At 56.1% G+C, this 20,074-nt stretch overlaps 1 protein-coding gene across 1 annotated transcript; it reads left to right on the forward strand.

The window, feature by feature from the left end:
* The first annotated feature begins 1,604 nt into the window (after positions 1-1,604).
* On the forward strand, positions 1,605-19,630 carry ITIH4 (inter-alpha-trypsin inhibitor heavy chain family member 4). Its single transcript, XM_025375452.1, has 22 exons — positions 1,605-1,785; positions 3,003-3,163; positions 5,109-5,213; positions 5,353-5,515; positions 5,655-5,765; positions 6,288-6,416; positions 7,339-7,455; positions 7,729-7,897; positions 7,978-8,103; positions 8,288-8,469; positions 8,549-8,734; positions 11,201-11,340; positions 11,528-11,682; positions 12,016-12,042; positions 12,816-12,941; positions 13,801-13,875; positions 14,058-14,084; positions 14,173-14,289; positions 15,269-15,443; positions 18,568-18,722; positions 18,845-18,941; positions 19,430-19,630. Exons 1-22 carry the CDS (start codon positions 1,696-1,698, stop codon positions 19,497-19,499), a joined length of 2,703 nt encoding a protein of 900 aa, XP_025231237.1. The 5' UTR covers positions 1,605-1,695; the 3' UTR covers positions 19,500-19,630.
* Positions 19,631-20,074: the final 444 nt, after the last annotated feature.

The raw sequence follows: 20,074 nt of genomic DNA on the forward strand, positions 1-20,074 counted from the left end.
TGGCTCCTTTCGGAGCTGGACTGGCAGAGCCTGGGCTTGTGGTGCCTGGCTCAGGGCTGACGCCTGCTAGGGATGCCCTCCTGCCCCAGGAGGTTCTGGCTGCCCAGAACCTTTCCCACAGTCCCGGCCAGCCTGGCCTCCTAATATAGCCCTGGGTCCGGGCTGGGCCTGTGCTCTGTGCCCCAAGGGAGCAGACCTGCTATGAGGAAGGGCCTGGTCCTACTTGCTGGACCCCATGGGGAGACTCTTCCCCCAGACACTGAAAGGAGTGTGTTCCCCTGTGTAATCCCAATCATATCCAGAGCCAAAAAGGTGAGCAGTGGAGACGTGCGCAGAGACGAGGCTTCTGGCCAGTCATGCTGAGGAAGGGGAGCGTCGTCTCTGCAGCTGTAGAAATAGCTCCAGTCTGTGGCACCCTTGCCCCAGGCCTGCCACCACCTCTCATGGAGACAGGACTGGTAGAGAAAACCCTCCCCAGCCTCTGGAAGCCACTGGCTTCCCCAAGACCCCCCATAGGTCCCCAAGGCAGCTGGCCCCCTCAGAGCTGGTGTCACGGAGCCGTCCTTCCCCGATCCAGGACTTGGCACCTGGCCACATTTTTATGACTCATCTTTACCCATGTGTGGACACAGATTCAGGAGCTGGCTTCTGCAGAGCCACCAGGGAACGCTAACCCCAGCAGCGCCCAGAGCGCATAATATGTTCTCACTCAATCACACTTTACAAGGCGCAGAGTGCTTCAACTTTAGTAAAGCCGGGACCCACCCCAGGCCCTTGGGCAGCACTCCCCTGAGTCTGGGCTGCGGCAGCGTCACACTGCTCACGACAATGGCATTCTGCCCTCTCTCAACCAGCAATTCCTGGGCTCCCTTCGCTCCACCGGACGCCACCCCAGTCACCCCTCGGAGCTGCTGGCACTATCAGCTCTGTCTTCTGTTCCATGCTCTCCTGTCAATAAACTCCCCACGTGGAGACCTCTGTGCCACAGGATGTGGCAGCTTTATGACTCACTTGTATTGCCTAATTGCCATTCTTGTTTTGGGAGCCTTGCTGGGGTTGAACCTAAAGCCCTGGCTAGATTAATGGCACCCAAACAGCAGCCTGGGACCTCAGGAGAGAGAAGGAGGCGCCCCGTGCCAGCACCTCTCACTTCAGAAATACGGCGTTTATCTGTCCTGACTCTAGATGTTGCCCCACACAGACACCTCCCAGCGTCACTCCATGCCTTTGGGCCTTCCCATCAGCCAGTCACACTTACCTGGTGGCCAAGCCCCCTTCCTCCAGGAAGCCACTAGGGTAGCCCTGTAGCCCTAGTCTTCCCTACCATCCCCGTTTCTCCCCAGGCTGGACTTAACGGAGAGCAGACTGACATCTTCACTGTCAGTTCCCTCCCAGCCCTGTGGAGCTTGGTGGAATGCCTGGTGTGAAGGGTCCTGGTGAAGGTTTCGCACCTTTCAGAAGGGGCACCTTCCCCACTCCAACCTGAGCATACCTTTCTTTAGTATACATTCCTGCCCCCAGCCAAGGTCCACGGGACATTCGTCATTTGCTTATCTGAGGCCACTGTGGTTTTTGGCTTGTAGATCCCAATTTCCCAGAACCTGCCCCCATGTAGGTGGGGCAGCAAACAAATTACTAATCCATTCCCCACTTGCTCTCAAGTTCAGAAGCCTCCTGGCAGACACTGGAGCCACGATGAAGCCCCCAGGGCCTGTCCGTACCTGCAGCAGAGTTCTGGTCCTGCTTTCACTGCTGGCCATCCACCAGACCACCACCGCCCAAAAGGTAGCCAGTGTCCACGGGTGTGGCATGAGCTGGGGGATAAGAGAACGCCTGGGAAGTGGGGAAGAGCCTCCGCATGTGCGAGCATGTCCAGCGCAAGTGCGTGTGCATCAGTGTGTGTGCCAAAAAATAGTGCAGACCTCCCGCCAGGCACTACCTCAAGGGCCTTACTGGTATTCTCCCACCTAATAGAGGGGATGATCCAATCGCTTCCATTTTGCAAATGAGGAAATACAGTTTTACGAGCCTGGTTCTACCACTTTCTAGTAAGTGACCTCAGGGGAGTGATTTATTCTGTCTATGTCTCAGTTTCCTCATCTGTAAAACAGGGTAATACTAGAACCTATTCAGAGGGTAGTGGTTGTGAAAACCAAACCCGTTGTATCTATTAAGTGCTTAAGACAGTGCCTGTCGCAGAGCAAATACCCAAGCGCATAAACAAGCCACTTGGCACCTCTGTGTCAAACTGCATTCAGGCAGCTGCATGCAGCCGAGCAGAGCTGGTGCGCGTGAGCATGTCGCACACAAGCAGGTAAGAGGTGCCCGCGTGCCCCTCCTCGGGGAACACAGGCCTCAAGGCAAATGGCACATGCTAGGGAGTGCCCTGCGGAAGAGGGGGTGAGTTGGGGAGGGCCCACTGCGGAGCAGAGAGGAAGATTCCCGACTTTTAGAGACCAGACTCTAGTCTACCTCCGAATTCTCCCAGCTCCCAGGGCTTCCTGGTAGGAGACTGGTGGGAGCTTTCCTGTTGCCACAGAGGCCAAAGTCTCCAGAAATCAAAGGACCTGGTCACTGCCCTTTTTCTGGGCAAAGCTAAGCCAGCGTGCAAAGCTCCCTGACCCCACCAGGGCTCTCACCCCTGCCAAAGGCTGTGTGTGATGCCCTCCCAGACACTGGCCCCGGCTGCACCAGCTCTACTCCCTGCATGCTTGTTCTTCTCCGAGGGGCGCTCTGGGCCCCCATAGATCAAGAAGGACGTGACCCCTGCCCTGTGGTGCCATAGGGTGGAGAATGAAGCACACAGCTACCTCTTACCTGAGACAAATGTTCACATAGGAGATGCCTCACTGGGTTCAGCCTGAGGCCTGGTCAGTGGCTTAGTCAGACTGGGGGCCAGGGTTTGGTCTGGAGCCAGAGTCAGGGCCGACTCTTGAAGAGTGTCACCCTGAGCTGAGGTGGCATTGAAACCCTGCAACTCCCCTTCTTCTTTGCTGGTCCAGAATGGTATCGACATCTACAGCCTCACCGTGGACTCCAGGGTCTCGTCCCGATTTGCCCACACGGTCGTCACCAGCCGAGTGGTCAATAGGGCCAGTACTGTGCAGGAGGCCACCTTCCAGATGGAGCTGCCCAAGAAAGCCTTCATCACCAACTTCTCCATGTAGGTGTCTTCCCACCTTCCTCCCCTCTCCACACCCCCCAGTGCTATGACTCCATCTGCTCTGTGCCAGCAAACCCTCTTCTTGAAGTGAGGCATGCCAGGGTGTACATCTTCAGGAGTACACCCTGCACCTGGGGGGCACACAGGGAACAGGGACTTGTTCTCAAAGATGCCCCCGTCCTTCCCTCTATCCAGCCATTCATCATCCCTAAGTGTTGTCCAGGTGGCAGGCAGAGAACCACAGCATCTTTGTGGGTTTGCCTTTGAGGAGCACAGACTTGAGGCCTCCTGAGGCCACACCAGGCAAGAGGGAGTCACCGAGATGCACATTCCAGCTCAAAGTACAGAAAACCTCCTAGATCCTTGGCTTCCCCACAGTGGAGAGTGGCTTGAGGAGGATTCTCCTAGTTATGCCCCAAGCTGGGATCCTGCCGAGGACATTTTTGCTCAGGCTGCATGAGAGATGCCTGAGGTTTCTCTGAACTCTGTGAGCCAGTGATGGTCCTTACTTTGTCCTCTGCCACCCTCCCCTACCCTTCCCAACCCAGTTTTGTAATGTTTACTAAATGCACCAGGACGCTGTCTGTCCCTTGCTGCCAGGAAAAGCTGTGATTTAGGACAAGAGTAAGGCTTTTCCCAGAAACAGAGAGGGCGATCGTGGGGCAGAGAGGGAGTGTCTCTCATGCAGGGTCCACACTGGGGCCTCTGGAAAACTGCAGTGGGGGCTGGTCTCCTCCCTCAGGCCCCACGCACCCCTCACTCCACAGCAGCCCCTACTTTTCCTAACCCAGAGCCCGGGCCTATGCTGCCCAGCTTGCAGTGCAAGCCCAAGGGGCCGTGTCAGCCTTCGACATGGATGCCAGGGTCAGCAGTTGCCAGGTCCAGGCCCGTTGCATCTGCTGAGAGCCCAGGACTGTCACTTGCATTCTCTGGACCCAGATCCTGTTGCTGCATGAGTTAGGGGAGCAGAGGGCAGGTTCCTTGCTCCCTGACCTGGCTGGGAGCCCCAGCTGGGCATCTGGAGAGATCAAGCACTGCCTACCCAGGAGGAGAAGCGCCGCTGCCCACTCACCAGCCCCATCTGGGGCTGGAGTTAAATTATAACCAGGAAGATCAGGCAGGAGGGACGCATAGTGCTGACATCCTGGCTGCTCCCCCTCCTGCCCACTGCCACACACTCCCACACTTCCATACCACCCACAGATAGAGCAGGTGAAGTTGACCAGGCACATCCCTACTTACCCCACAAGGAGGCTCTGGCGAAGTCATTTTCCTCCCTGAGAAATGTCCTGGGCCATTCTTTCTCAGCCCCCGAAGGATGGCTGCTAGGAGTGTGTCCACACACTCAGGAATCCCATCCACTAGTTGTCCAAAACCTCCCTCCAGATATGCCAGCCTACCTGCAGGGTGCCTGCCTCTTATGGGAGGGAAGGGGGAGACTGCTGTAGGCGGAAAGGGCTCAGAGCCTCCAGCCCTGCGTCTCCTTCCTCCTCAGTCCTGGCCCCACATGGCTGCACGCAGGGCTGGGAACAAGTGTGGCTCGGAGAGCTCTTGCTGGTGATGAACTGGTTCCCTGGAATGGTCCGTGAAGTGGAAGGGGCAGGTGGGAATGTGGGCCAGTTGGGCCAGACTGGACAGGTGGAGAGAAGGCAGGACTTAGCCCGGCCCTGCCCCTCTGCAGCCTCCCCTTCATCCCGTCTATAAAATGAATGCTTACTGTTACCGTACACACCTCTGGGAGCTAGAGGCCTGGCGCACTTTGCAGAGTGCCCTGTGCAGAGTCTTGTATGCAGTAGGTGCATAATAAATGGCCCCGGGCTCAGGCAAAGATGGGAGTCACTGTGTCAAGAGGCACACCAAGTCCAGAAAGGCTCTCTGGAGGAGGCAGGAGTGGAATGGAACCCTCGCACCAGGCTCTCAACAACTCCCACCCTTCTGCCCCCAGGATCATCGATGGCGTGACCTACCCAGGGATCATCAAGGAGAAGGCCAAAGCCCAGGCGCAGTACAGCGCAGCAGTGGCCAAGGGAAAGAACGCTGGACTTGTCAAGTGAGCTGGCAGGGGGCAGCTTCAGCGGAGAGGGTCTAAACATAGGCCACCCTGCCTTTGGCCCTTAACCCTGCCCCCACCTCCACCAGCCTTACCCCACCTGTCCTGGAGGGGCAGGCCTGATGCCCTTCTCCCCCAGGGCCACCGGGAGAAACATGGAGCAGTTCCAGGTGTCAGTCAGTGTGGCTCCCAATGCCAAGATCACCTTTGAGCTGGTCTATGAGGAACTGCTCAAGCGGTGTCTGGGGGTGTATGAGCTGCTGCTGAAAGTGCGGCCCCAGCAGCTGGTCAAGCATCTGCAGGTACCTGCTGCTGCCTCTTCCGGGGAGGCCTCCTGCATGACCCTTGCCCTGCTGAGGACGGCCCCTCTTTGCCCCTGGGCCTCGTGTGAGCCCCGGCCCAGGCTCCTGGCTGACCCAGGGACCCACATCTTGCCTCCAGATGGACATTCATATCTTCGAGCCCCAGGGCATCAGCTTCCTGGAGACAGAGAGCACCTTCATGACCAACCAGCTGGTAGACGCCCTCACCACCTCGCAGAATAAGACCAAGGTGGGTCTGTTGTGGTCAGCAGGCAAGGGTACCAAGGACCCTGCCTTCAGGCCAGCCCTATAAGCCTGGATTTCCAGAGAGCTGGATGGGCTCTCCGTCCAGTGAGGTGTGAGCTGGAGAGGCTCTTGAGATCTCTGTGTCCTTGCTGTCATTTGGCAGATGGGAAGGGCAAAGCCTAGAGGACTGTGGTGTCCTCGTATGAGCCCTGAGATCTGTCTGGGAAGGGGTTGGAGAATAGACTGATGTGAGGGTCCTGGGGCCAAGTGGAGAGGAGGAGATGGTGGGACTGCACATATCCTGGAACAGCCTCTGCTTGCACAACTCCAGGAACAGGGCGCTCATCACACCCCTCCCGTATGCGAAAGCGGCCCATCAATAACGCAGCCTGAAAGGAGGTGCCCTGGAATACGGACCCAAGGCTACATCCTGGAATTCTCATTTCCCAATATATGGACTGGGTAGAGGGTGTTGTTGGCCTGGCTTTGCTGTTCCTCCCAACTTCAGCCCAGATTATTCCTCCAGGCTCACATCCAGTTCAAGCCAACGCTCTCCCAGCAGCAAAAGTCCCCAGAGCAGCAAGAAACAGTCCTGGACGGCCACCTCATCATCCGCTATGATGTGGACCGGGCCGTCTCCGGGGGCACCATTCAGGTGGGTGGACTCCAGGCAAGAGCAGAGCAGCCTGGAGGTCTGTCCACCTGCAAGGGCCTGAGCTTGGGTGTTTTAGAAGAGGAAAAGAACCACCCTTACTTGGCAGTGTGCACCAGGGACCGGCACAGACAGAAAACACGTGATTTAGTTGTGTTGTCCCTGAAACTATTCCCTTTCCCAGGCAGAAAAGGTTTGTCTCTGAGAAGATCTGCCCTGTGGGGTTTCCCTCTTTGCCTCTGCTGCTGGGAGGCTCACAACTCAGTTTTACGCACATTTGCAGTAGTTTCTTTCACACTTGTTTCTGGCATTATTATTGTTGTTGTATTTTGGTGCGATCATGGCTCACTGCACCTTCAAACTCCCAGGTTCAAAAGATCCTCCTGCCTCAGCCTCCCTAGTAGCTGGGACTACAGGCATGCAACACCACACCTGGCTAATTTTTTTTTTTTCGATAGAGACAAGGTTGCCCGGGCTGGTGTTGAATTCCTGGGCTCAAGTGATCCTCCCCCTAAGCCTCCCAAAGTGCTGGAATTACAGGCGTGATTCACCACGCCCAGCCATTTCTGCCATTGTTATTATAATTCCCTTTTACTCCATGGTTTTGAAGTCTTCTGTCTTTTCATGGTTGTCAGGTTTATGATGTCTGAACTTTTTAGTATAAGCCATCTGAAATGCTAAAACAAATAGAAGGAAAAGTTGCAGGGAGAGTTCTAGTAGGCTATGCATGAGCAGGGAAGGCTTCTGCAAGAAAGGGGCTGGTCTGAGCCCTGAAAGAGGGCAAGGTTTTGGGGAGGTTAGCAGTGGGATGGAAATGGGATTGGAACAGAGCACAGAAACCCAAGAATTTGGGGTAAGGGGGCTGAATGGGGATAGGGCACGATCATAGCTCTGATGGCCTGGGTGGGTCTTACTCTGGTCACAGATCGAGAATGGCTACTTTGTACACTACTTTGCCCCCGAGGGCCTAACCACAATGCCCAAGAATGTGGTCTTTGTCATTGACAAGAGCGGCTCCATGAGTGGCAGGAAAATCCAACAGGTAGGTCCTGTGGCCCAGAACAGGGCCCTGAGAACTCCCAGGCCCTTCACGCTATCTGCTGTGGTCCGACAGGCAGACCCCCTTCCTTCACCTTTTGGCGCCGTGGGGCGGGTGGCTCTCAGGAGCCAAGGTTGTCCAGAGCCTAGGGCAGCCCCTGTTCCTAGAGGCGATACCATGACCTCACGCCTGAGACAGGAGTCCAAGGATGCCAGCCCAAGGGCACACGAGCCCTCAGGGAGCCCTTCTGAAGCAGTATTCCCTCTCCCTGACCAGACCCGGGAAGCCCTAATCAAGATCCTGGATGACCTCAGCCCCAGAGACCAGTTCAACCTCATCGTCTTCAGTACAGAAGCAACTCAGTGGAGGCCATCACTGGTGCCAGCCTCAGCTGAGAACGTGAACGAGGCCAGGAGCTTCGCTGCCGGCATCCAGGCCCTGGGAGGTAAGTCTTCTGTGGCCCTGCAGGGTGGGGGCTTCCAGGGCTCCTGGCTGGGGGCCACCTTGAGAGTGTGTGCTCCTCAGGGACCAACATCAATGATGCGATGCTGGTGGCTGTGCAGTTGCTGGACAGCAGCAACCAGGAGGAGCGGCTGCCCGATGGGAGCGTCTCGCTCATCATCCTGCTCACCGATGGCGACCCCACCGTGGGTGAGGGCCCTGCCTGCGACTCCAGGACACGCTGCATGGGGAGGCGGCTGGGGCGGCACCTGGGCTTGCTGTGGGACCTAGGCAGGGAGAGGGGGTCACTGAGGCCCCTCGGCTCTGAGGTTCCAGAACTATTCATCGAGCAAATCACTGTTTTCTCACCCTCATCCCAAACCCCTGGGTCCAGGGGAGACTAACCCCAGGAGCATCCAGAAAAATGTGCGGGAAGCTGTAAGTGGCCGGTACAGCCTCTTCTGCTTGGGCTTCGGCTTCGACGTCAGCTATGCCTTCCTAGAGAAGCTGGCACTGGACAACGGTGGCCTGGCCCGGCGCATCCATGAGGACTCGGACTCTGCCCTGCAGCTCCAGGTGCCAGCATGCCCCAGGTGGGCTGCACAGAGAAGTGGGCAGACCCAGCCTGGCCTTTATGACACCCCCAACTCTGCAGGACTTCTACCAGGAAGTGGCCAACCCACTGCTGACAGCAGTGACCTTCGAGTACCCAAGCAATGCCGTGGAGGAGATCACTCAGAACAACTTCCGGCTCCTCTTCAAGGGCTCAGAGATGGTGGTGGCTGGGAAGCTCCAGGCCCAGGGGCCTGATGTGCTCACAGCCACAGTCAGTGGGAAGCTGGTGAGTGTGGCCAAAGCCACCCTGGAGGGGAAGGGCAGCCTCCACCTCTGCATCCGGAGGGGCTGGGCTCCAATCCCAGACCTGCCCCGCTCCAGCTTTCCCCTCTGCTGCCTGTGGATGACACAGGGCATGGCAAGGATTCAATGAGAAAACGGAGTGATTCTCATGAGACCACCTGTGCGGTGCCCAGCACATACAGGCCCTCAGCGACGGGTGTGTGCACCTGTGAGCACAGGTGAGGGCAGGGATTCCTCCCTAGTTGTCGTCCCCTCCTGTCCTGGTACCAGCCCTCTCAGGTTGCAGTTGGACAGGGGAGGGCTGCTCCTATTTCACAGATGAGCAGACTGAGCTCCAGGCAGGGCAGACAGCTTGCCCTGGGCCCCACTGCAACCGGGCCAAGAGCCCAGCTTGCTACGTGGCACCCTGTCCTTGCCCAGCCTTCCCTGCCTCCTTCCAGGGACCCCCTGTCATTCCACAAAGAGAAACTGAGCACCAGCCCTGCGGCAGGGCCTTCTTCAGCCCCTGGGGTGCAGCGGTGAATGAGGTTGACCCCTCCGTGCCCTCATAGGAGAGACAGCCCAAGGACATGTCATCACACAAACAAGCTACAGGCTGGGATCTAACCCCGGACTCAGGGGAGCAGCACTAGGAGCCCCAGCCTGGCCTGGGGATCAGGGAGGGTTTTCTGGAGGAAGCCCAGCAGAGACTAAGGGATAAGTAGGAGGTGGGAAGAGTCCAGATGGGGCAATGGAGGAATATGTTAGGCCCCTGTGGCATGAGGGCAGCGAGTGTGAAGAGAATAGCAGTGGGCGTTGGGGGCCCATGGCCTTGTCTCAGGACAAGTCCCCAAGTGTCATGACTGTTGGTACAGGCTCTATGGCCACCCTGCCTGGCTTCAAACCCAGCTCTGCCACCTCCCAGACGGGAGACATGGAGAAGTCACTTAATCTCCATGTACCGCAGTTTCCTCCTATGTAAACATGGGAATAAGTCACTGCCCCCCTCAGAAAGCCACTGTGATTGATGTCCAGTGTAAGCACACCATACATGTCAGCAGCTCATTTAGATTGGAGGCCGTGGATTCCCACAGTGCAGAACCCAAGGTGATTCCGGGGAGTTCACAGACAGACATGGCTTTGTTTTAGTAGTTATTTACTTATTTTAATGTGTATTCTGAAAAATATGACCTGAACCTCAGACCTAAGTTTTGTTTTTTTGTTTTTTTTGTTTTTTGTTTTTTTTTTTTTGAGACAGAGGCTCGCTCTGTCACCCAGGCTGGAGTGTGGTGGCGCAATCTCGGCTCACTGCAAGCTCCACCTCCCGTGTTTACGCCATTCTCCTGCCTCAGCCTCCCGAGTAGCTGGGACTACAGGTGCCCGCCACCTCGCCCGGCTAATTTTTTTTTTTGTATTTTTAGTAGAGACGGGGCTTCACCGTGTTAGCCAGGATGGTCTCGATCTCCTGACCTCGTGATCCGCCCACCTTGGTCTCCCAGAGTGCTGGGATTACAGGCGTGAGCCACCGCGCCTGGCCCCGATCCAAGATTTTATGGGTATAAAGCCAAGTAAAAATTGTTAGCCTACTTAAAGTTCATTTAAGGAAAAATATCAATTACGTAGCTGTATGTGTGGATGGGGCAAAATCCATGCAGGTGGCCTGTGTGTGCTGAAGCTGTGGAAAGCCAGCCAGGGTGAGAGACAGGCTGTTCCAGTGGGAGTAGAGGCACAGGTCTGATCCACATTGTGAAAAGGTCTCCTGACCACTCAGCGAGCTCTGGTGGGAGAGGCCTGGGATTCCTCTGCCTTAGAAGCCCATTTCCCAGGCAGCGAGCTGGGTCAGTCTGAGACCACAGGCCCCTCCCTGAGGGAGGAGGGAGTGGGTTCACACAGAGCTTGGGTGCACGCTTCCCTGTCATGGTCCCACAGTGGCCAGCCGCAGAGGGGCCTGCTTCCACAGGGACAGCCGTTGGGGTGGATGGAACCCCAGACCCAGAGCCACGACATCTGCCTTCTGTTCTCAACTCTGCCTCTGAGCCCCGGGAAGGTCCTTCCCTCCCTGTCCCTTTCCCCCACCTTTGGGGTAAGGGCAGGCTGTAGCTAGGGACCCTTCCTGCTCCACACTTCACTTGCAAATCCTTCCTGCTGCTGTTTCTACACTGGCCTGAGGTTCCCATCCCTTTCTTCCAGAGGTTTGGCTGATCTGAGTCCTGGCGCCGTGCCTGCCTTGTTGTACCTGGGCTACTTTGTTACCTTTTATCTTCACCTCCGTCTCATCCCTGTATGCTCTGTGACTGAGCCCCTTGCACCCCTAAGCCCCCTCCTTACCCCCACTCAAAGGAAATGCAGTCCCCACAGTCAGTGTGTGGGACCTGCCCCAGCTCCAATCATGGAAGAGCTCGGAAGTGCCAGGCCAGATGCAGATGTCCGGCCCTCACTGTTCCTGCCCTGGCTGGGCCCCTCTTTCCAGCCTACGCAGGACATCACTTTTCAAACCGAGTCCAGCGTGGCAGAGCAGGAAGCAGAGTTCCAGAGCCCCAAGTATATCTTCCACAACTTCATGGAGAGGCTCTGGGCATACCTGACTATCCAGCAGCTGCTGGAGCAGACGTGAGTGCATCAGCACCTCCCTAAGCCTGTTGGTAGGGGGCAGGCACCGGTGGCACGGGACAGCACCTAAGCATGGAGAGAGGGGGGTCTTGGTATCATGTCCAAGCTCCAGATTCTCCCAGAGGGACCTCCCTAGAAGGGGCTGGATGGAAAATCTGTTCTGAGTTCTGATGTCCTTCACCTACAGTGTCTCCGCATCTGACGCTGATCAGCAGGCCCTCCGGACCCGAGCGCTGAATTTATCACTTGCCTACAGCTTTGTCACACCTCTCACATCTATGGTAGTCACCAAACCCGAAGACCAAGAGCAGTCTCAAGTTGCTGAGAAGCCCGTGGAAGGCGGTGGGTGTGGGGTTGAGATCTCAGCCTCCCAGGTAGCAGAGTTTGGACCCAGCATTCTCCCGACTCTTCCCTGCATCCTGACCAAGACCCCAACCGTGCCCCCAACAGACTCCCCCTGGGAGATTCAGCCTATTCACTGATGAGGAAAGTGAAGCCGGGTCTCCTATCTCCCCAAATTCATTGCACCTACGATATAGTCCAGGATTGGGTAGCAAGATAAAACACAAGCGCTTTGAATTGATGGAAACCACCCTGACAGTGTCTGTCTGTGTCTCTGTCTGTCTGTGTCTCTGTCTGTCTGTCTGTCTCTCTCTCTCTCTTTGTTTTATCCAGAAAGTAGAAACAGGAACGTCCACTCAGGTAAGCAGCGAACATCCTCAAAGGCTGTGCTGGGTGGTGGTCTGCTAACACAGCGTCCAGGGCGCCAGCCCTGTGAGGTTACTGGCCAGGGCCCAGGTCCGCCCAGGCCTCTCCAGCCCAGCCCTGCTGCCAGGAGGCAGCATAGTCTGACCCAGCACGCTGGTGCATTTAGTCACCTGTGCATTCAAATATTGGCTGCTCCTCCGGCCCTGTCCCCAGCACTGGGAATACAGTCCCCATCCAAGTGGGGCCACAGGAAGGTGGGTGCAAGATGCAAACCCAGGTCCCACTGATTTCCAGGTTCCACTTTCTTCAGACATTATCTCCAGGGAGCAAAAATGCCAAAACCAGGTGACAAAGTAGGAGGTGGGGGGAGGGGAGATTGACAGATTGGGCTCGGTCCTGGCTAAGGAGGGGAGTGCCTTGCCCAGCTCCTCTGGCTGGTGACAGCCCTCGGGCCTCAGTTCAGTTGTATCTGATTAGGACTTGACCACACAGAGGCTTCCTTTTCTCCAAGAAGAGGATTGAGTAGACAAGGTAGTTTGAGGGGTTCTGCCACATCCCCGGGGGGGCGGAGTTTGAGGGGGGTCCATTGTTGTTCCAGCATTGATTATCTCCCAGCTGTGGGGGGAGAGGCTCCCTGAGTTGGCCGGGTGTGGGGAGAGGGGACGTAGTTGCCCTCTCCGCACCCACTCGTGGGTGGATCTGAAGCCCTGACTGTGAGGACCCACACCCCACCTCAGAGAAGACTGCATCTGTCAACTTCTCCAAAGCTGGAGCTGCTGGCTCCCTGTTGAATTTCGGACCCGGGGTTCTCAGCTCGGGGCAACTTGGACCCCCAGGACCTCCTGATGCTCCTGACCATGCTGCTCTCCATCCCTTCCGCCGTCTGGCCATCTGTAAGCCTCCTTCCAGTCCTGTGAGGGCCTCAGTTTCCTCATGGTGGTCCTTGAGCCTGCCCCACAGAGGGGGTGGGGGTAAAGCACGCACTGCAGGCCAGGCCAGGGATGGCTGACGAGGGCATGATGTGAAGTAATTGTGGGTCAGTTCAACCTGGGATCATTTACTGGGGCTGGTGGGGGAGTGCATTTCCTAAGGAGGCTGTCCTCACCTTCCCAGCTCTCTGCAGCTGCCCCATGCCCAGTCCTCAGCGTCTCATCTCAGGTGTGAGCTCTCCCAGGTCCTCCAGCTGCCCTGAGGTTGTCAGACCACAGGCTGTGACGGAGCAGCCTCTCCCACACTCCTTGTTCAGAGGGGACCCTAGGCCCTAAGAGGGGCAGGGACTGGCCAAGTGTGCATGTCACAGCGCTCTTTGGAGCAGTCCTTGCCAGCTTCTTCCCTCTGAAGGCCCCTCTCCCCACTACCCCTTGTACGGACATCAGGCCTCCCCTCCCCAAGGCAGGACTTCACCTGTCCTTTACTTTCACTGAGTAGGATCCACTATACTCTAGAGGCTGACTCATGAGGAAACCTTCTAGGAAGGGAGGGCTTCCTCCGTTCAGAAAGTCAACAGAGGTCCCTTGAACAGTTTCTGATCCCCAAATCTGCACTCGAACACAGCTGCAGAGCCAGGCTGGACCTATCCCTGACAGCATGCTCTTCTGTTTGAAAATCTCCCATGACAAAGGCCATTCTAGGTGGAGCGTATGTGTGGCAGGATGGGGGCTGCAGCTTGGTGGCGGCGGTGGCTGTGCCGCTGGTTGCTCGCCTCCTGACGGTCTCCCTGCTCCCTTTCTGTTCCTGATGTTCCTGCCCTGATGCCTGCTTCAGCACCACCAGCCACCTCAAATCCTGATCCAGCTGTGTCTCATGTCACGAATACCAAAATCAAAGGTGCCCCCAAGACCAGAGGCCCTGTCCTAACAGGGGGATCCTGGGAGGGGAGTGACCTGTCACGTGAGCGTCTTGATGTTGAAGTAGAGAGGGAACCCGGCCACACCTAGTCACTACTCCTTCCCTCAACCTCCCACTCCTCAGGAAGGGGCTGCCTAAACCCAGACTTTTTCTTCTTTTAGAAGCAACCATGACAGCCCAAACCCCAGGTAAGTTCCCAGCCCCCTGGGCCCCCTTCCACATCCTTGCCCCTAGCCTGCCCTTCCTGCTCCAGGAGCCGTGCCCCGGCTGTCCCAGCCCCCATACAGGCTCCCTCCGCCATCCTGCCACTGCCTGGGCAAAGCGTGGAGCAGCTCTGTGTGGACCCCAGACATCACCAGGGGCCAATGAACCTGCTCTCAGACCCTGAGCAAGGTGAGAGGGGGCACACCCAGAGAGACCCAGACACCATGACACACACCACCTGCCCACAGAGACACACACAGTGCGTGCAGGCTGGCCCCACGCAGGCCCCTCCCAGATCATAGCATGGTCCCGCCTCCAAGCCCCGGCATGGGCACACACACAGCCACCCCAGGGACCTTCCGCTGGGCACCTTGTGTGCAGGTGTGGGTGGCCTAGGCACAGATAAGCATGGCAGCCACGTGGAGGTGAGCCTAGAGGAGGAGCCAGGGTGGGGCAAGGGTCCAGGGAGCTTCCTGGGGTCGCATAGGGATGGCAGGGCCCTGGCAGGCACACAGAGACCAGCATGAGGATGTTCCAGATGGAGGAGTTAGTGCCCGCACATACACAGCCCCAAAAGATGAGACCCTAGAAGGTGCGGATGAGAATGGCAGGAAGAGACAGGGGTGCTGGCTGGGCCCCGCCCCTTCAATCCTGAACCAGACATGGAGACACACTCCACTCAGCGATGCCCACCCCCCCTCCGCCAAGCCCCGCTCAGAGCCAAAGGACATCCACGGCTTTCTCATTCCTCAGATGCATGTGGTCTCCCACTTCCTCACTCAGCCCTGGGAGTGTCTTTCCTGAGGGCAGGCAGCACCGATTCTCCATCTTACCCTTGGCTGCAGCATCTAGCTCAGGGCCAGGCGCTCCATAGGCCGTTCTGAAGGCTTGTGGACTGGAGACAAGTTAATTCTCAAAGGCCTCATCTGAGGGTGGCCATCGCTGAGGATTTAGGGGCCCCTCCAAAGCCATAGACACCAGGGGTGAGTGGAGAGATTGTGGAGCCAGCCCCCAGTGTGAAGGAGTGCTGAGAAAGGGACGCCCCTCCTGATGAGGGAGGGAGCTGCTGCGGAACTCCAGGGGCTGTGATCAGGGAGGACTCCCTGTGCAGGTCGGTGTCAGCCCTGGCTGGGGCCCAACTTTGACCTCTCTGGTTTGGTCTTCCCAGGGGTTGAGGTGACTGGCCAGTACGAGAGGGAGAAGGCTGGGTTCTCATGGATCGAAGTGACCTTCAAGAACCCTCCAGTCCGGGTTCATGCATCCCCTGAACACGTGGTGGTAACTCGGAACCGAAGAAGCTCTGCGTACAAGTGGAAGGAGACGCTGTTCTCAGTGATGCCCGGGTAAGGCCCAGGCTGGAGCCCGGGGCCAGGGGTTGCCCTTTCAGGCTACAGTGGCTGATGATGGTACCAGCAGGTGGCCTGAAGCCATGGACCCAAGAATGGAGTGGCTACACTCACAGGAGGTGCAAAGAGACAAGAGCCCTGCCGTATACCCCTGCAGTTCCCAGAGGGCACTGAGGAGTTGTCCTGGGGACCTAACCCAGGTCGCTATCCCATGCAGGAGACAGTGTGGTTTGGAGCTAGCTCTGCTGCTCATCCTTTGTGACCCTGGGCAGGCAGCTTAGTTCCTCTGAGCCTCAGTTTCTTCACTAATAACCAGTACTCATCATCCTGGCCCAGAGTCAGAAGGCTGAGGGGAGAACCCAGTGAGAGAGTGTAGTTGGGAGCACTTTGCCCTCAGATGATGCAGTGCCCCCCAGGCACCCCGCAGCATGGCGCTGTCTACGTAGTGACGTGATATTCTGATGACAGTAGTGAGAAGCTAGAGAGCACTGTTGACAGCAGGTTACCAGCATTCTCTTTAGCATATCCTTGGAGCTTTGCTAAGGAGACACAAGTCAGTGGCCTCAAATACTGAGCAGCTGGTGAATAATGGAGGCAGAAGGCCACTTCTTCTGGGTGGAGGAGCTCACTGCTTCACAGTGGCCTTCCAGGGACAGTCTTCCAGTTTTGCAGATCGCGAGGGGCCTCGGGGAAGGGCTGAGGCCCTGGTCCTCCGTGGGCAGTGGCCTCCGAACCCCCAGCCTGTGTCATAGCTCACCCTTTTCCAAGTGTGGAGAGCCTTGTCCAGCCCTGCCTCACCCAGCCCTCCTCGGGAACTCCCTTGCATTTGACAGATGAGTGCACATCCAGCTAATCCAAGGTCTCACCCAAAAACCTTCCCAAGTTCATAAAAGATCTAGGCCCAGAGTGGTGGCTCACGCCTATAATCCCAGAACTTTGGGAGGCTGAGGTGGGTGGATTGCCTGAGCTCAGGAGTTTGAGACCAGCCTGGGAAACACGGTGAAACCCCACCTCTACTAAAATACAAAAAATTAGCCAGGCATGGCAGCATGCACCTGTAATCCTAGCTACTTGGGAGGTCGAGACAGGAGAATCACTTGAACCTGGGAGGTGGAGGTTGCAGTGAGCCGAGATCATGCCATTGCACTCCAGCCTGGGCGCAGAGTGAGACTCCATCTCAAAAATAAAATAAAAGATCTAAAAGTTGGCCAGGCACGGTGGCTCATGCCACCCAACACAAGTGTAATCCCAACACTCTGTGAGGCCGAGGTGGGTGGATCACTTAAGGCCAGGAGTTTGAGACCAGCCTGGCCAACGTAGTGAAACCCCGTCTCTACTAAAAATACAAAAACTAGCCAGGTGTGGTGGTGGGCACCTGTAATCCCAGCTACTCAGGAGGCTGAGAATTGCTTGAACCTGGGAGACAGAGGATGTAGTAAGCTAAGTTAATACCACTGCACTCCAGCCTGGGCGACAGAGTAAGACCCTGTCTCCAAAAAAAAAAAAAGAAAAAAAAAAAACTAAAATTCCTTGCTATCTGGTAGATTCACTAAAATCAATAGCATTTTTATGCCTAGAAAATGAAATAGAAGTAAAATCCTATTAATTATGGGGAGAGAGTGTCCAAATACTTTCATGAGCTACAGAAGACATAAAGAAGAATAGGTGGCCGGGTGCCATGGCTCACGCCTGTAATCCCAGCACTTTGGGAGGCTGAGGCAGGAGGATCACAAGGTCAGGAGATTGAGACCATCCTGGCGAACACTGTGAAACCCTGTCTCTACTAAAAATACAAAAAAATTAGCTGGGCAGGGGAATGGCATGAACCTGGAGGGCAGAACTTGCAGTGAGTGGAGATCACTCCACTGTATTCAAGCCTGGGCAACAGAGCGAGACTCCATCTCAAAAAAAAAGAAAAAAGAAAAATAGGCCGGGCGCAGTGGCTCCTGCCTGTAATCCCAGCACTTTGGGAGGCCGAGGCAGGTGGATCACCTCAGGTCAGGAATTGGAGACCAACTTGGCCAACATGGCGAAACCCCGTCTCTACTAAAAATACAAAAATTAGCCGGGTGTGGTGGCGGCACATGCCTGTAATCCCAGCTACTCAGGAGGCTGAGGCAGGAGAATCGCTTGAACCCAGGAGGTGGAGGTTGCAGTGAGCTGAGATCACGCCACTGCACTCCAGCCTGGGTGACAAAGCAAGACTCTGTCTCAAAAAAAAAAAAAAAAAAAAAAAAAAAAAAAAAAAAAAAACCACATGTTTTAGATTGAATTGAAACAACAGGACAGTATATGTTTAGGGAAAATTTGTTTAAAATAACCTCTGAGTAACAGCAGGGTCTTATTCAACATGCTTAAAGGAACCTAACATTCATGAGAACACCAAAAAGGCAAGAATTTCAAGGGTTATTTCAACTAAAAAAATGAGAAGACAGAATGAGAAGAGGCCTACCCTTTAGACATTAAACACATGATCAAACACGAGTCATCCAAAGAGAGTGTACCAGCTGCCGAACAAAAGGGACAGAGTAGATGCATCAGAGAAACTCCTTCAATCATATAAAACTAATTTATGAGAAAGTGAATTTAAGAAAACCAGAGGCCGGGCGCGGTGGCTCACGCCTGTGATTCCAGCACCTTGGGAGGCTGAGGCTGGCAGATTGCTTCAGCTCAGGAGTTCGAGACCAGCCTGGGCAACATGGTGAAACCCTGTGTCTCTTAAAAATAAAAAAAATTAGCTGGGCATGGTGGCATGTACCCGCAGTACCAGCTACTTGAGAGGCAGAGGTGGGAGAATCACTTGAGCCGAGGAGGCACAGGGGGCAGTGAGCTGAGATCACACCACTGCACTGCAGCCTGGGGGACAGAGTGAGACCCTGTCCCTGCCCCCACAAAAAAGAGAAAGAAAAGAAGTGCTGGGGAAACTGGACATCATTAGGTTAACTTTGGTCCTATTTTACCAATGAGGAAACGGAAACCCAGATTTAAGGGCCTTCCCACCCAAGGCCACTCCATGACTTCCTGGACAAAAGGGGAAGCCCAGCCCGCTCCCCACCCTGACTGCTGAGGCTCCGAGCACACATCTCTACCTTCCCGCTCAAGACGCTGGGTCTTTCCACAGCCTGAAGATGACCATGGACAAGACGGGCCTCCTGCTGCTCAGTGACCCAGACAAAGTGACCATCGGCCTGTTGTCCTGGGATGGCCGTGGGGAGGGGCTCCGGCTGCTTCTGCGTGACACTGGCCGCTTCTCCAGCCACGTTGGCGGGTCCCTTGGTACTGTGCCCGGTCTTCCTCAGAAACCAGCTGTGCCCGGGAACAGGCGGTGCCCTCCCCTGCATGCGCCTCCCAGGCTCCCTCTGTCTCTCACCCTTACTGACCCACCCTTTGTATCTCAGGCCAGTTTTACCAGGAGGTGCTCTGGGGATCTCCAGCAGCGTCAGATGACAGTAGGCGCACGCTGAGGGTTCAGGGCAGTGACTACTCTGCCACCAGGTGATTTGGCACAAGCAGACCGCTGAGCCTGGCTGGGGTGGGGTGGGGACTGAGAGGCCAGGAGCCAGGCTCTCCAGGGCCCCACTCCTGTCCTTGCCCAGGAACTAGACACAGTCCGGTGGAAGGTTGATGCTGTAGACGTGTCTAAGCCAGCTTTCAGTGACCCCACAAAAGATGGATGGGCTTCTCAGACCCACAGAAAGCACATGGGCCCTGAGATCCCTGGGGTTGGTTGGGGACGGTAGGAACCTCTCCTTGTCCACACCCTGAGCTCCCAGAGCCCTGAACGCTGGAGACCACACATACTGACTTCTCTAGAGCAGGCTCTGGGTGACTGGGCCTCGTTCGCCTGTGCTGGAGGGAATTCTAGAGGGACCCCAGGACTCCCTACCCTCCATGTTCCTGTCCCCAGCTGTCTCCCTCCTTTCCCACCACACCTGAGATTTGCTGACCACATGCCTATCTGTCTGTCTGTCTTTCCATTTCAGAGAGCGCAGGCTGGATTACCAGGAGGGGCCCCCGGGAGTGGAGATTTCCTGCTGGTCTGTGGAGCTGTAGTTCTGATGGAAGGAGCTGTGTCCAGCCTGTACGCTTGGCTGCCCCCTTGCAACTGCAGGGCCGCTTCTGGGGCCTGGACCACCATGGGGAGAAAAAGTCCCACTCATTACAAATAAAGAAAGGTGGTGTGAGCCCGGGAAGTGGGTGTCTCTGGTTCCCTGTGGCCAAACCCTAGGGCCTCAGCCTTGCATCCTGAACCTTTAACATCATGGAACACTGAAGCTTCCACTGTCAGCTCTCAAGGGCCCATGGCCAGGAGGGCCCATGCTGAACTTTCAGTCCAGCCCCTTCACTTTACAAACAAGGAAACTGAGCTCTAACCACCCATTTGAGATGTCACTCCCGCCCCCAGCTAGGGGCCCAGGGCTGGAAGCATTCTCCAGGAGCAGAGGTTCAGTTTTGACTACAAAAAAAAAGAGTGAACGGGGTTGGAATTCTTTCTAGTCCAGCTCCTAAACTTTCTCAGTGAGCTTTTGGAGCTCTCTGCAATGGGATTTGCTTTACACAATCTGATTTTCACAGCTGTGCTGAGGAGCAGACCTGTCTGCTCGTTGTCTTGTAAGGAAGCACCGGGT

This window comes from Theropithecus gelada, chromosome 2 (assembly GCF_003255815.1).
Source record: "Theropithecus gelada isolate Dixy chromosome 2, Tgel_1.0, whole genome shotgun sequence".
Classification (NCBI taxonomy): Eukaryota; Metazoa; Chordata; class Mammalia; order Primates; family Cercopithecidae; genus Theropithecus; species Theropithecus gelada.